Genomic DNA, 16,053 nt, shown 5'->3' with positions numbered 1-16,053 from the left:
CCCTTACCTGCTTCAGGCTTCCCGCGGATCAAATGTTCGCGGGAAGCAGGGGAGGGGGCGGAGACTTTGGGGAGGGGGCGGAGTTGTGGCGGGGCTGGGGGCGGGGCCGGGGCCCCGTGGAGTGTCCTCCATTTGGAGGTACAAAATATGGTAACCCTAACATCCCCTCCAAAGCGACATAAGCTAAACTGATAAAAAGGCTATCTTATACTGCATGTCTATGTGGGAGGAGAGTTATACCGATATAAAACTCTACTGATTTAAATTCATACCTTAGGTTATACAAAAAAAACATTCCCACTTTGAGTTGGTGTGATAGGGCCCTCAGTGGCTGGGCAGCCCAGTGGCTAGATCGTTGGTTAGGTGGGCTGTAGGGAGACTTGAGCCCTCCTTCTCCCTCAGGTCCTGGCCCAGGGTCCTGTGTCGTTCAACCCCTAAACAGGGGAGATGGATCTTTTTCCCAGCTCTGAGGTGGGGTTCAGGGCCTGTTTTCCTAGCCTGCTCCCTATGCAAGTCTTTTAGTTGGGGAGTGGCCCCACTAGTCCAGGTGCCCAGGGCCGTCCCTAACCATACACAAAGTATGCAGCTGCATTAGGCCACCAGGAAATTTGGGGCACCAAATTTCCTGGTGCCCTACACAGCTGCGTGCTGCTCCAGCCCCTGCTTTGCCCCTTCCCCATGGCCCCCGCCCCTGCTCTGTACTAGCCCCACCTCTTCCCACCCCTGCTCCGCCCCAGCCCCGCCCCCACTCCCCTGAGGACTGCAGTAGGGGTCGGGCCTGCACTCACCAGCGGCGGTAAGTGCAGTGACCCGGGCCCAGCCCGCTCCATGCCGCTGGCTCCCAGCCGCGCCGCTGGTGAGTGCTGGGGGGCAGTTGCCCCTACCCCCAAGTCCAAAGGCTGGGAGCCAGAGGAGCAGAGCGGAGCAGGCTGGGGCCAGGTCACTCCACTTCCCGCCGCCCGGTGAGTGCGGGGTCGGGCCTGGCTTGCACTCACTGGGCAGCCGGAAGTGGAGCAACCCAGCCCCAACTGGCTCCGCTTCACCGGCTCATGCTGGAGGGTTGTTTTCCCCCTGCCCCCTAACCCAGCCCCCACAAAACGGAGGCCTAGGGCTGCGTAGGGCACCAAAATGGCCTTGACTGAGCCAGACTCCCTTCTTTTCTCCCCCCCTCCAGGCCTGGCGTTGGCTACAGGTATAACGGGGCGGGGCTAGCTGAACCCAGAGGTTTTCTTTAACCCCTGCTGTGCCCGGCAGCAGTCCCTCTGCTCCTTCACAGGCCATTATAACCAATTTTAAACCGATCTAAGTGTGTCCACACACACAAGTTGCACTGGTTTCACTAAAATCAGTTTGAAAGCAGACTGGGTGCAGACTCCTGTGTGGACACATTTCTATCGGTTTAAAATGGGTTATAGCAGACAGCAAATTTACTAACACAAGCTATCCTGCTACAAGCCAGATTTAAATCAATTCGAGACCCTCCACACTGGGTTTAGCACCAATTTGACAAAGTCCGTTTAAAAATCACACCATAAGTTACACTACAGCCTTTTGAGTAGTGGTGTGAAGCTGTCAATCTTTCCCTATGTGCAGTGTTTCTTTAAAAGATTGTACTGCTTTCTGTGTTACTCATTTTCAAAGCAATTCACTTAGTATAAGTGAATCTCTCCCAGCCAAATGTGTTCCCAAGAGCCCCTGAGAATCAGGACCATCTACACTTACCCAAGTCTTGGCTAATTTAAGCAGATTGCGCTGCATCAAGAAGTGTTCAGACCCTGAGCTGTTTTCTGTAGCCCAGTTCAGTTACATCATTCGAGCTAACCTCTGACCCTAGGGCAGCACACCCGAACCCCTAGGCTCGAGCAGCTAGCCCAAGTCTCCGCTGGAGCAGCAACGTCCAAAGAGCTATCCTTAGTGAGCTAGCTCAAGCCCTGTTAGCACAAGACTATTTACCATGACTGGAAGACTCCCTTCATTGACTCCAGCTCAGTGCACCAGTAAAAAGATTTGCTTCTAACTGCCCAACCTTGAAAGCCCAGCCTGGGATCTGAGAGTCAAGCTGGTCCCTTCCCCGCTTGCCCAGCATCACCTGTAACAAAGATCTTGCCCTCAGTGATACCCGCACAACCTCAGCGTCTGGCAATTTTCCCTTCAGTACTCACCGGTTTGGAGAGTCCTGACTTCGATCGCGCTGAAACCCAGGAGGCTGGAAAGCTCCTCATCGTACCACACAAGGAGCTCCTCGTTTTTGCCTATTTTTCTAGTAGATCGATAGTACAACTGGCTGTTTTTTAAGTAGGCTTCCAAGTTCTGTTCCTTGCTATTGGCTGCTGCTTGAACGAGCCTCATCCAGGGCAGTCCAGCGGAGCTGTGCACCGAGGTGACATCTACCTGTTAGACACAAGGCAAAAAGGGAGACAATAGGGACCCAGGATGCACAAATTCATCAACACTCTCGGCAAAGCCTGTCCTTTCCTGTCTTACACATGATCCAATATGTAAGGGCTGTGGCCCCGATGCCGCAAACACTTACACAAGGGGCCTGATCACAGTGTCTGCAGCCTTCCTGAACTACACCCCACGCCCAGGGGACCACAGAGATGGTGGAGCAGGACAGAGACACCAGAACGCAGCAGGTGGCACCGTCTTAAATGGCGGAACATCTTGTGCATCCCGCTCAAAGAGTGACAACCCCCGATACTCACCCTCTCTCCCTGCCTTGCTGCTCCCCCTCCACCTCTCCCCAATCTTCCTCTGCAGCATACGTGCCCTCAGCCCTAACACAGTCATTTGGGAAATCTCACCTGCCCACTTACCTCTCTCCTCTGGCTGCAAAGAGAAGGAGCCTCCCCAATACATACAAATGCACACACGCACAAGGTTCTTCCTCCATCATTTCAGTATCACCCCGTCTCTAACAGGCCATGTCAGGGCAGGACTGTCTTCAAGGGGTTGTGACACAGTGACCTGCTGTTGGTTTGCTGCTCCATGACAGCAGCTCTTTCCAGACCTGACACACTCACTACACCTAACACACCATTGTCACGATATATACCCACAAGATGGCATGTAATATATCACTGGACAATTAATAACTCACTGATCATTAATATCTTTGCATGGTGCGTGTAGAGGGTCTGTACAAAGAGTTATGAATATGTGCTCGGATTATGTTATTAAAATGTGTTTGGCAAGCAGTGCGTAAGTCTAGCCTGCCCTAGACAAGGGAATGAGTATCTGCTTGGCTGACCAGCCTGGTTGTCAGGCAAGGAACACAAAGGTACATTTAAACAAAGCCATCAGCCTCACGAGTGGGGGAGATAGCCTCCAGACTATAAAGTCAGGGGGCCTGAACCTCAGCTGAGAAGTAATTCATAGAATCGTAGAATATCAGGATTGGAAGGGACCTCAGGAGGTCATCTAGTCCAATCTCCTGCTCAAAGCAACTAAATCATCCCAGCCAGGGTTTCGTCAAGCCTGACCTTAAAAACCTCTAAGGATGGAGATTCCACCAACTCCCTAGGTAACCCATTCCAGTGCTTCACCACCCTCCTAGTGAAAAAGTTTTTCCTAATATCCAACCTAAACCTCCCCGACTGCAACTTAAGACCATTACTCCTTGTTCTGTCATCTGCTACCACTGATTACACACAAGATTACTGTATTATAAAAGTGCATCGAGTCAGGTCTTTTCTCAACACTAATGACACACTGGTGATTAATATCACTGCGAAATGTCTGTATTAAGACAATATGAGGAAATATGGCTAATCACTGATATTACGCTTTAAAGTCTGTGACCAAACTGGGATAAACAAGCTTTCTCCCAGTCAGGAGGCAGAGAAGGCAGCTATCTACCTGTCTCCAGTGAAATTAAGTAAGCCTCATTTCCATACAAATCAGCAGGGACATGAGAAGTTCACCGGAAGGGAAGCACTGAGTCTGGGGACAAAACAGGGAGCTTGAGAGAACATAAGGAAAGAGAAGAAGCCATCTTGGTATCCACAAGGGACCAGACCTCTTGCAAGCAGAGAAAGACAGGAGATTGGAGTCTCTGCAAGACTTGCTATCACTTAACCTAAGCCCTTTTGTTAATAAACGTCTTTTATTTTTACTGGAACCCAACACAATGCTGTGCTAGCAGGGCAGGATATATTTCCCCCAGCTGTAATGTGCTTTTGTCGCTTTAAAGGAGCAACAAACTCTATTCATTCTCGTAGTGCTCCAGGACAGAGCTGGCCACTGCAGGGCAAATGGTCTGGGGGAAATTCAGGACTGGCAAGTGTTGAGGCCCCCCAGCAAGTAGTAACCCAGGCTGGAGGAGAGCAGAGCAGGTCTGTTGTGCTGTAGACAGGCTGCTGGGGTCAGAGAGCTGAACCAGGGCTGCACGGCACACAGACACTCAGGGGACTGCAGATTGTCTGCTGGCTGTCGGTGTCCAGGCTGTGAGCCCCTGCAGCAGAGAACTGAAGGAACCCAGGTTTACAGGGCTAGCAGTGACACTCCCCGTCACTGGTGTGGGTTGCCCCCCAGAACATCAGCCCTCCAGGCCCTGTGATGTCATGGAGCAGGTCCTCAAGGGAATCATTTTGAAGCACTTGGAGGAGAGGAAGGTGATCAGGAACAGTCAGCATGGATTCACCAAGGGCAAGTCATGCCTGACCAATCTGATTGCCTTCTATGATGAGATAACTGGCGCTGTGGATATGGGGAAAGCAGTGGATGTGATATATCTTGACTTTAGCAAAGCTTTTGATACGGTCTCCCACAGTATTCTTGCCAGCAAGTTAAAAAAGTATGGATTGGATGAATGGACTATCAGGTGGTGTGACAGACCCAGACCAGTGAGGTACAGGAGTCTGGTAGAGGGCAAATATACTGGTCACTGGATGAGTAGTTTTCTGTTCCCTGAGTGACCAGAGCAGGGGCTGCACTAGAGTAATCAGGAACCTGCTAGAACCAGTTAAGGCAGGCAGGCTAATTAGGACACCTGGAGCCAATTAAGAAGAAGCTGCTAGAATCAATTAAGGCAGGCTAATCAAGGCACTTGCGTTTTAAAAGGAGCTCGCTTCAGTTTGTGGTGTGAGTATGAGGAGCTGAGAGTGGGAGGGTGTGCTGCTGGAGGACTGAGGAGCACAAGTGTTATCAGATACCAGGAGGAAGGTCCTGTGGTGAGAATAAGGAAGGTGTTTGGAGGAGGCCATGGGGAAGTAGCCCAGGGAGTTGTAGCTGTCATGCAGCAGTTACAGGAGGCACTATAGACAGCTGCAGTCCACAGGGCCCTGGGCTGGAACCTGGAGTAGAGGGTGGGCCTGGGTTCCCCCCAAACCTCCCAATTGACCTGGACTGTGGGTTCTTCCAGAGGGGAAGGTCTCTGGGCTGTTCCCCAACCCACATGGTGAATCTCTGAGGCAGGAAAATCTGCCAATAAGTGCAGGACCCACCAAGATAGAGGAGGAACTTTGTCACAGTGGATAGAAAGCTGGCTAGCTTGTGGGGTTAACGGGACTGATCAACAGCTCAATGTCTAGTTGGCCGCTGGTATCAAGTGGAATGCCCCAGGGGTTGGTCCTGGGGCTGGTTTTGTTCAACATCTTTATTAATGATCTGAATGATGGGGTAGATTGCACCCTCACAAGTTTGCAGATGACACTAAGCTGGGAGGAGAGGTAGATATGCTAGAGGGTAGGGATAGGGTCCAGAGTGACCTAGACAAATTGGAGGATTGGGCCAAAAGAAATCTGATGAGGTTTAACATGGACAAGTGCAGAGTCCTGCACTTAGGAAGGAAGAATCTCATGCACTGCTACAGGCTGGGAACTGACTGGCTAAGTAGTAGTTCTGCAGAAAAGGATGTGAGGATTACAGTGGATGAGAAGCTGGATCTGAGTCAGCAGTGTGCCCTTGTTGCCAAGATAGTTAACGGCATATTGGGCGGCATTAGAAGGAGCATTGCCAGCAGATCGAGGGAAGTGATTATTCCCCTTTATTCGGCACTGGTGAGGCCACATCTGGAGTATTGTGTCCAATTTTGGGGCCCCCACTACAGAAAGGATGTGGACAAATTGGAGAGAGTCCAGCGGAGGGCAACAAAAATGATTAGGGGGCTGGGGCACATGACTTAGGAGGAGAGGCTGAGGGAACTGGGCTTATTTAGTTTGCAAAAGAGAAGAGTGAGGGGGGATTTGATAGCAGCCTTCAACTACCTGAAGAGGGGTTTCAAAGAGGATGGAGCTCGGCTGTTCTCTGTGGTGGCAGATGACAGAACAAGGAGCAATGGTCTCAAGTTGCACTGGGGGAGATCTAGGTTGAATATTAGGGAAAAACTATTTCTCTAGGAGGGTGGTGAACCACTGGAATGGGTTACCTAAGGAGGTGGTGGAATCACCATCCTTAGAGGTTTTTAAGGCCCGGCTTAACAAAGCCCTGGCTGGGATGATTTAGTTGGTGTTGGTCCTGCTTTGAGCAGGAAGATGGACTAGATGACCTCCTGAGGTCTCTTCCAACCCTAATCTTCTGTGATTCTATGTGTGAAGAGCTGCCTGGGGTGCAGTTTCTGCCAGCCAGCAGCACACACAGGTAGTTCTAACCCTACATGTTGAGCTGCCATTGCTGCCCACCCTCCCAACCGGTAGCTGGCTCCTGCAGTCCCCATGCCAGCCCAGCTTGCAGCTTCCTCTGTCCATCCAGCCCTCCAACCTTTCCTGGCCAGCCTCGGAGCTCCCCATGCTTCTTGCTCCCCACCTGGCTGGTTGCCTGGCCTCTCTGCTGCTCTCCAGCGCCCACTCCCCTGGCAGCATTCAGATCCCCAACACTACCAGAAATGCAGCGCTCCCTGCCCCTGCAGAGCTCCTTCCCTGAGAGGCTCTCAGATCACCTCACTGCCCAGTCATTCAGCCTCACTCATGCCACACCTGCCCAGTCCAAGATAGGCCAGGACCATTATCCTTGTGGTACAGATGGGGAAACTGAGGCAGAGGGAGATGAGGCGACTGGCCCAGGGTCACCCATCAAGTCAGTGGCAGAGCTGGCAACTCAAGATTCCTGGTCTGCTCTCTAGTCAATAAGCCTTAATCCAAAAAGCATAAGTATAGTACACCAGCTAGAAACAAGAAACTCCATTCCATTGTTCTGTATTGTCAATTCACTCCAGAGGGGAAAGTCCTAGAGAATTTAATGTAAAATGATAACCTCTCCCTAGGCTATAATGAACAATCCATTAGAATTTAATAAAGAACTAGATCCCTGCACCTGAATCCTATAGGATGGTTCAAAACCCCTACAGAAATTATCTCCTTCTCCATTAAATTATGGAGGGCTTTAGAATTATTACAGCAGAACCCTACTGAAATCCAAAGGACTCTCCAAATGTTTATCTCTACTAACGCCTATAGAGCTTTGCCATACAGGATATTATTAAATACAACTAATAAGCACTTGTACCTTGCTCTCCAGCTTCAGAAATAGTGCAGTTTATTCATATTTTTGCATCAAGTAAAAAATTCAAATTTATGTCAAGGTATCCATAAAGGACAAGCTCTCAACAAGTGAATGCTGCAGACTCAATTATTTCTGAAATAATGTGGTATAGCCTAGTGGTTTTCAACCAGAGGTCTGGGGACCCTTGGGGGGCCACCAGCAGGTTTCAGGGCGTCCATCAAGCAGAGCCAGTGTTAGACTCGCTGGGGCCAAGGCCAGAAAGCCAAAACCCCACTGCATGGGGCTGCCACCTGGGGCTGAAGCAGGGGCCTGAGCAACTTAGCTTCATGGTGCCCCTATGGCGTGGGGCCCAGGCAACTGCCCTGCTTGCTACTCCCTAATGCCAGCCCTGGCTTTTATATGAAAAAAAAAAAAGGCTACAACAATTGTTTATTAAGTGGGCCATGGAGTTTTTATAGCATATCGGGGGGGGGGCCTCAAAGAAAAAGATTGACAACCCCAGGTATAGTCGGTAACAGTTAATATGTGCAATATTACATAACCCCCACCCCCACCCATATTAAAAGAATTATATTTAGGTTACAAAGTCAAGCACTCCAAAGTTTAAAAATGCCAGAATTTAAGGTATTTCAGGTTACCTGTGCAATCTTAACTCCGCCCCCTTGCGCATCTGCATTATGATATGCTCTTTAATTACATGATCTCATACTATTTTTTTCAGCAAGACCCCAGCTCATTCAGTGCACAAGATGGAGGATGCTCTGAGAATGGTACAGCTATTCAATATTACTTTTATCCTCATCACTCTATGTGCGGCCCCTGCCTTATTCACTGCACGCCCTTCTAAACTTGCACTGAATAGGGAATTATTAGTTTCCTCATGGGCTTTCCTTTGGAGCTCATCACAGCAGTATCTAAGCCTAACAAATATTAATTGCAAGGGAGAGAGGTTTCAGAGTGGTAGTCGTGTTAGTCTGTATCAGCAAAAAGAACGAGGGGGGTTCCACAGCTTGGAAACTGAGGCACAAAGCGATTAAGGACATTTGCAAAAAAAAGTCTGCTGATTTTTGAGCGCCTCAGTGGTTGTTTTGAAAGAGAGATGTTTGGAAATGAAGCATATTTCACCCCCAGTGATTTCTTTCTCTGTTTCTCCACTAAGTGCCTTGCAGCTATACCACAGGGTTTTGTAGGAAAAACAGGGTTTTGGACATCGCTGCTCTGTTTTTACCCCTCGGAATGCATGCAAAAGTATGCGCACATTAGCAGCTCAGCCAGAAGAATGAACTGTTAAGAGACAATTAGTGTAAGAGTTAATTAGCATAAGGGAAAGAATAAATTAGCATGCCTTGCAGCTGGTTCCCTTTAACTATGTGGTACTTAATGATGATTGACAAATACAGAAGTCTGATGCCCCCAGTGGTTGTAACTAATAGCTAGGACAAAGGCTGTCACTAATTAAGGCCTGGTTTTCAGAAATGCCCAGCACTGACTCACCGCTCTGAGCACAGTCAAGGGATGCGTAAGATCTCTGGAAATTAGGCCCCAAGAGAGAGAGGGCTGAACACATGGAAAGGGGACAAGGAATAAGTGAGAGCACAGGACAGAGCAGAAGAGACATCAAAGCCTAGCTCTGGGTGTTTTGGTCTGAATGTGGACGTACTGCTGTGCCCAAAGCCCAGCTCCTCTGCTTATGGGTCCCTTGGACAGTTGTGTACTTCCCTTGTGTCTACGGAGCAGGGAAGGCCTCAGTGGCCTGGAGGGGCTCAATCACAACTCCACTATAAAGAGGCTTGGCTTTCAAGGCCCCTTGGGGAGGGAAGAGAAGGGACCTTTCAGGAGAAGGAGACGGCACAGGATGCTGTAAGTGGCGGGGCATGGGGCAGGTTGGGTTTAGCAGACCTGACTGATTTACAGATGGCTGGCTTGCTTTGGTGGAGGGGGAGACAACAAGGCTTCCCCAGCTTGATCTATGCTAGTTCTTAGGTTTGGGGTGCAGAAAACATTAAGGAAGCTTGTTAAATTGAGGGTTCCGGGACTCTATGGGGATGACCCACTGAAAAAACAGCAAGGGGAGAAGAAAAGCAGATTCCTTTGGGACTCAGAGTTAAAGGCTCTCCAGTTGGATAGTCGCTGGGCCAGAGACTGAGCATGAGAATGACTCTATAGCCTGATGGGTAGGGCACTCCCCTCGGGTATAAGAGACCCGACACAGGCCTCCCACTCCAATGGCTATTTAATTGTTTAGACACAGTGGAGCAGCTTGAAGAGGAGAGAGTGAGGAAGCCCTCTTATTGGAATACCCTATCGCTCAGTGATAGGGCACTCACGTGAGAGATGACAGAGCCTGGTTCAAATCCCTTCCCCCCCAGACAGAGGGAAGAATTAAAGCCAGGTCTCCTCCACCCTTTGTTTCTTTTTGCTTTTGTCCAAATGCACGAAAGTGGAAATGTCTCAACTCCAGAGGTTTGGGTTTTGTGATGCTGCAACATTCCGATTCGGGTTGAGCAGCAATTTTTGTTTCGACTTCTCGCTTCGCTGGAATATTTCATAAAACACTGGTTTTGGTTTGACCCCAAATGATTTGTTATTTTTCTAAACTGCCAGCGAAACAAGAAATCCCTTATTCATCCAGCGCCTGTCACAACTCCCAGTCAAAATGCCCACAAAGTGTAACCCCTGCGAGCACTATGTGGCTGTGCCACCCTTTAATAGCTGGTCCATGTAACTTAAGAGCCTACTCCATATTGTCAGAAACTCAGCCAGAGGCTGTGGGTGCATTACAGGAGTGGGTGAGTGAGGTCTGTGGCCTGCAATGTGCCGGAGGTCAGAGTAGATGAGCATGGTGGTCCCTTCTGGCCTTCAAGTGTATGAGCTAGCTGCTAAGGGAGGGACTTGATCAGCTCAAGCAGTAGCAGCTTGCATTTTGGGGACTGAAGGTGCCAGGTTCAACTCTCCCCCTCCCCCCCAACAGCATGAAAGGGGCTGGTTACGCAATGGGGAACACCATAGTTACACATGGAAAGGGAGGTGTCAGCCCAGGTGTGTCAGATGACGTGGTTTCTAAGAGACAGTAGGGCTTTAAGATGCTGCTCTGGCTGTACAACCCAGAGCTAAGCCTCACCCTGCCAGCCCCAGCCCACTCCAGGGACATCTTTCTCCAGACCGTCCAGACTCCCACCAGGGGTCTTGTGGCAAAGTCCCAAAATGCAGCCTGAGAGTCTGGTGCTAGAGTCCAAACACACACAAACAACCCTGACTCCTCCCTCCGGGCACCCAGGCCCCCTCCAGAGATCTGATATGGCCGCAAGAGCAAAGGGGAAGAGACACCCCCCTGCAGGGGCTGCAGCAACCCCCATGGTGCAGGGAGAGACAGGGTGGAGAAGCATGCTCTGCTCATACTCCTACGCTCTGTCTAAACAGGAGCAGCCTGAGCCCATTCTTAGACTTCAAAACGCTGCCCTGAAGCCACTCGCTCTCCCTCAGGGATGCCAGGCAGTCCCTGCAATGGGATAGCGTGATCCCTCCTCAGCCTTGAAGGGCCAGTATGCCCCATGCCAAGCCCTCTTGGTTGTTCATCTCCAAGTGAAGACATGCCCCTCATTCCCCCACATCCTGGATCAGTTCAGCGGCAGGTCAAGGGTGTTTTGGCGTAGGACGGTACTCATGCTTTGGGCTCTTTCCCCCACGGGAACAGTCCTTGCTGGGATCTCCTCAGAATCCAGCCTCCAGGTCAGCACCGTGCTGGGCCAGTTTCCCCTCTTGGCAGAGTTATTAGCTGTGCAGACCTGGGGATAAAACTATATCCCATGCCAATGCCACCGGCCGAGAAGAGCAATCCAGGGCGGGTGGGGAGAGGGGACAGCTTTTCCAGTGCAATATAAAATACCAGGCTCTCCTACCTTAAATACATAATGGATATTTCTTCTCTCGGAGCATTTCAGAGCAATAAAAGCAACAGTGTCCAACAAGGTGTTTTGCAGCATACATGGTCCAAAACTGGCTTCCTCTGGGATGTCTTGAGTAGTATGGACAGTTGCAAACACATCTGGGAAATGATGATGCAAGAGCTTGTTGTCACTCGTCCAGAGGAGTTTAGGCAAAGATGTCAGTTCCATCCTCAACCTGCAACAAAGCAAAGAATCACTTACACTGGGGATAGGAAATTGAGGGGGGGGGGATAAATCTGATCATGATTTATACCACAAAGGCTGTAAGGAATTGGAATTGAATTATAACCGGATGGGAGCTTTAAAGCTACTGGGGACCAACACATTGGCATTGGTGGAGTTTTCCTGGCACATGGGAGCTTGTGGCTTTATTGATGTCCAGCCCAGAAAGAGACAAGCTATTCCGCACTAAAGCAGCAATCTTAATCTTGTGAATAAATCAGTCAATCTTTTCCAGGGCACTCAGTCAGCTGCTCCCACGGCCCAGTAGCTCCCACGATGCTGACCGCTTATACGCAGGACCATGAAGCTTTGGGCACAGTAGGGAAAATCTCCAGTTGATGAAAAGAGAGCCAACTAGTCCACCCTAATCTCAGTCCTGTCTATTACAGGATCACAGGCTGCCGGACTTTCTCAAGACACAGTCATTGTCCACTTCAGCCCCCAAAATGGAAATGCTGGGATTGTTCCAAATGCTTGTGGCTTTTCTTCATCAACTGAAGATTTCTCCCATTGTGCGTGCTGCCTTTTATGTCTTGTTTGTACTTTGTAGGGTGTGAGCCCCGGTGTCCTGGCCAGATTCCAGCTGGGGAAATTACAGTCCACTACCTAAAATGCCCCTTTCTTTCCTGGCCTGCTTTGTTGAGCCTTGATGCTGTGTGCTGTTAAATGCCTGCTGGGCTGCACCCCTGAGATGGCTGCATTTCAATTTACATTAGATTAGCTAGTAAATAAAGTGATTTGAGATCCTTCTCGGTTAGGGTGAAAGGCACAGTGTAAATTAGAGGTAGAGAAGCAGCAGTGGGTTCTGGTTTGGCAGAACCTCCACAATCCAGGTTTGGGTTTTGCAGAACCAAACTAAGATTGGTTTGGATGCAAATTGCATTCAATCTGAACATGCAGAATCCATGAGAGTTGGATAAAAGGGTCATTTTTGTCCCATTTTAATATCAATATCATTTGTGACAATTAGGAAGACCCAGGCAGACTGTGACTCCTCTACCTGCGTCCCGACATAGCGATCTCAGACATTGCTAACAATATAGCCGGGGCAGTATGTTCTCACAGTTCAGCTGGCATGAAGGTATTTGTCAGTGAATAATGGGCAATGCTATTAAATGAATCAGAGCTCAGACGCTCTCTCCAGCACCTTGGGGCTGAGCCTGGGAATTCCACACATGGTTAGGTTGCAGAATTGGGCCTTTTGCTATTTCAGGGTTCTGTGGATTATTTATGGAGACACAGCTCCATCAAGCTCCCACTGAAGGCAGTGCAAAGATCCTCATTCGCTCCAGTGAGAGCTGGATCAGGTCCATAAAGCAGAGAGACTGAAAGAGAACAGTAACCACTGCCAGCTCTAACTTTTTTGCCGCCCCAAGCAAAAAAAAAAAAAAAAAAAAGAGCCCCGCCCCGTCGAAACACCCCCCCCGAGCGCTGCGCCGCCGAAACAAAAAACAACAAAACCTCGAGCGCTGCCCCGCCAAACTGAAAAAAAAAAAAAAAAAAAAACCGAGTGCCCCCCACCACGCCAAGATTGGCCGCCCCTTACAAGGTGCCACCCCAAGAATGTGCTTGGTCGGCTGGTGCCTGGAGCCGGCCCTGACAGTAACAAGCCCTGAAGAGCTCTTGGCCTTAGAAATACTGAGATGGCTCTTCTGTCCTTCCAATCTAACCTCTCTCACTTTGTGCCAATGGGATTGTTTTGTCACAATGTGACTTAGAGCTTAAGCTAACGGGATGTAAAGCACTCAATACTCCAGAGAGTGGCACTGACCCAATTCCAGTTCTACCTCGATTTAGTTAAATCAGAACAGTTTTCTCATATAGGCAAGGTCTACATCCCCATCCTGTAAAGATTTCAATACATGCTTAATGTAATGCTGTAATGCACTGTGAGTAAGTCTTTGCAGGATCACGGTCTAAACAGACAAGATGCTAAGACAGACAGAAGACGGGAGAGGAAACAAAGGGACAAGGCGGTAAAATGCCAAGTGCCCAAGGTCATAGGGCAGGTCAGTGGCGAGATGGGACCAGATCCTAAGTCTCCTGACCCCCAGCACCAGAGACAACTCACACTGGTGCATGCTGCCTCTGGCTAGGGTGACCAGATGTCCTAATTTTATAGGGAGAGTCCTGATATTCTGGGCTTTGTCTTATATAGGCGCCTATTACCTCCCACCCCAATCCTGATTTTTCACTCTTGCTGTCTGGTCACTCTACCTCTGGCTACATTATGCTCCTCATGGCTGGTGGTGGAACTAGACTGGGTAGTTGTGTTTTCAGTTGATCAGTTTCACTTCCTGGCTCCCAAGTACTATCCCATGCCCAGTGCTGCTATGTTTGTGTGACACCACCACTGGGATACTATATAACTATAGAATTTCTTTAAACACTGTTTTCATTTAAATGTGTGGGAGGACGGGGTTTACTTAATGAAAACATTCTGTTCACATTCGTTTTTAAAAAGCACTTCAAAAGAAAACAACAGAGCATAAATATGTTGGCCTAAATTACTTAAAAAAAAAAAAAAAATAGGAATAAATTATGGGCCATGGCCCAGATCCTTTGCCTAGGAAGGTTATTACTCCCTTAGCAAAGCAGGGAAATGCCATAATCTGGGAATCAAGTATCAGGGGGTAGCCGTGTTAGTCTGTATCTACAAAAACAACAAGGAGTCTGGTGGCACCTTAAAGACTAACAGATTTATTTGGGCATAAGCTTTTGTGAGTAAAAAACCTCACTTCTGAAGAATGCATCTGAAGAATTGAGGTTTTTACCCACAAAAGCTTATGCCCAAATAAATCTGTTAGTCTTTAAGGTGCCACCAGACTCCTTGTTGTATAAGCTGGGAATGGTGTTGTCTTCCTGGTATTATTCTATCTACCTACCTAAATTCCTAGAAAACAGCTCCGCTCCCTGTGACTGGGAGCTGGCCAGACCAGCAAACTGGCCTGACTAATATAGTGTTAAAAGAACAGGAGTACTTGTGGCACCTTAGAGACTAACAAATTTATTTGAGCATAAGCTTTCATGGGCTACAGCGTACTTGTAAACCGCTAGTGAGGAGTAGTGGCATTCCAGAGCAGGCTGGCTCCCCGGTGGAGGAATGTCACAGGCTGACTAACCCTTTAAGGCAAGAGATGCTCAGCCTGGCCCGAGGCCTAGCAGCTACCCCCCACCACCACCACCCCCAGCTGACGGTAATGTGGCAACTGAATGATAATTAGTGAGCCCAGCTGTGAAAGGGCAGGACCAGACTATACAAGCTGAGGGGGCAACCAGCTGGGGGAGGGGTGTGTAGAGAAGATAGGAGGACTCACAAGGTGTACTGGTGCAGATGAGTGGGAGCTCTGACAGGGCCTAAACAGGCAGATAGGAGGACCCACAGAGTGCAGGTTTGGCTCCTGTGCAAGGAGGATGGTTGGGTGAGGGCCTGCAAGGAGCAGGGGGATCCCCAGTGGGAGAGGGTCAGTGAGGGAAGCCCTGCTAGGACAAGAAGCAACATAGGGAGAGCTCTGCAGGAGCAGGTCAGGCTCCTGTGGGAGAGGCCCTGACATAGGGTCAGTAACAGCACCTCAATGGAGCCTGGGTGAGGTGTGGGGGGAGAGGTACGAGCTGGATGTTTACCTTGGACTTTCAGTTTGATCTTTTGTTACCCTGGAAGGGAACTGAGCTTTGTGTGGCTTGGCTGGAGGGCTGAGCCACTGAAGACCAGGTGAGATGCAGGAGGCCCTGGAGACAAGGACCCCTTGAAGCATTGCACCCTGACACTAGGGGTGCTGAATACACTATCTTACAAGGAAGAACCACTGAAGCTGGGTCTATTTGAAGTGTAACTTGCTCTACTTACAGGTCCTGGAACAGAGGTGGTTGCAAACTGCACCCAGACAATCCCCACTTCTGGAAAATCTCAGCCCATGCACCAATGCCTAGTTCCCCGGAAGCGTCTCTGTCCTGAGAATTGCCTCCAAATATGGCAGCTAGAGCAAAGTGTAAACTGTCTGCTACCTACCACTTCTCTTCGCTTAACTTTTCTTTAAGGACTATATACTGCATCACAAAACCAACAACCTGCAAGCCTGTCTGCCAAAGACTGAAAACTTGCTCACATGCTAAGAAAGAGAGCATGTGAGGCTATGTGTAACAGTGCCATCTGGTGATGGCTGCCATAATATATTCCCCCAAGACCTGTGAATATCTGGAGTGTTCCACAGATGCACAAGTCAGTCACATGAAGGCTCAAGGCCTTAGCAGTGCAGCCCAGCCTCCTCTTTGACCCTCCACCAGCAGCCATGCTACTGGGGCACCCCACTGAGTAATGCCCTCAGTACCCCCAAAAAGGGCATTACTGCATAGGGAAAGTGGGGGTGCTAATACTGACAGCTCCACTGCACTGTATGTGGTGATCCAATTTCTGCCACAGGCCCAGTCCACCACCTTCCCCCCA

At 49.5% G+C, this 16,053-nt stretch overlaps 1 protein-coding gene across 1 annotated transcript in view; it reads right to left on the bottom strand.

The window, feature by feature from the left end:
* ZNF488 (zinc finger protein 488) overlaps window positions 1–11,555 on the bottom strand; it is a 14,297-nt gene extending 2,742 nt beyond the window's left edge. Inside the window, exons 1-2 of the mRNA XM_034777949.1 lie at window positions 11,340–11,555; window positions 2,163–2,391 (exon numbers count right to left, since the gene is read on the bottom strand). Of these exons, the coding sequence (XP_034633840.1) occupies window positions 2,163–2,391; window positions 11,340–11,555 (445 nt within the window). The remainder of the gene's footprint in view (window positions 1–2,162; window positions 2,392–11,339) is intronic.
* Between the last annotated feature and the right edge of the window lie 4,498 nt (window positions 11,556–16,053).

Source organism: Trachemys scripta, chromosome 7 (genome assembly GCF_013100865.1).
Source record: "Trachemys scripta elegans isolate TJP31775 chromosome 7, CAS_Tse_1.0, whole genome shotgun sequence".
Taxonomy (NCBI): Eukaryota; Metazoa; Chordata; order Testudines; family Emydidae; genus Trachemys; species Trachemys scripta.
This window is presented reverse-complemented; position numbering and strand designations above follow the sequence as displayed.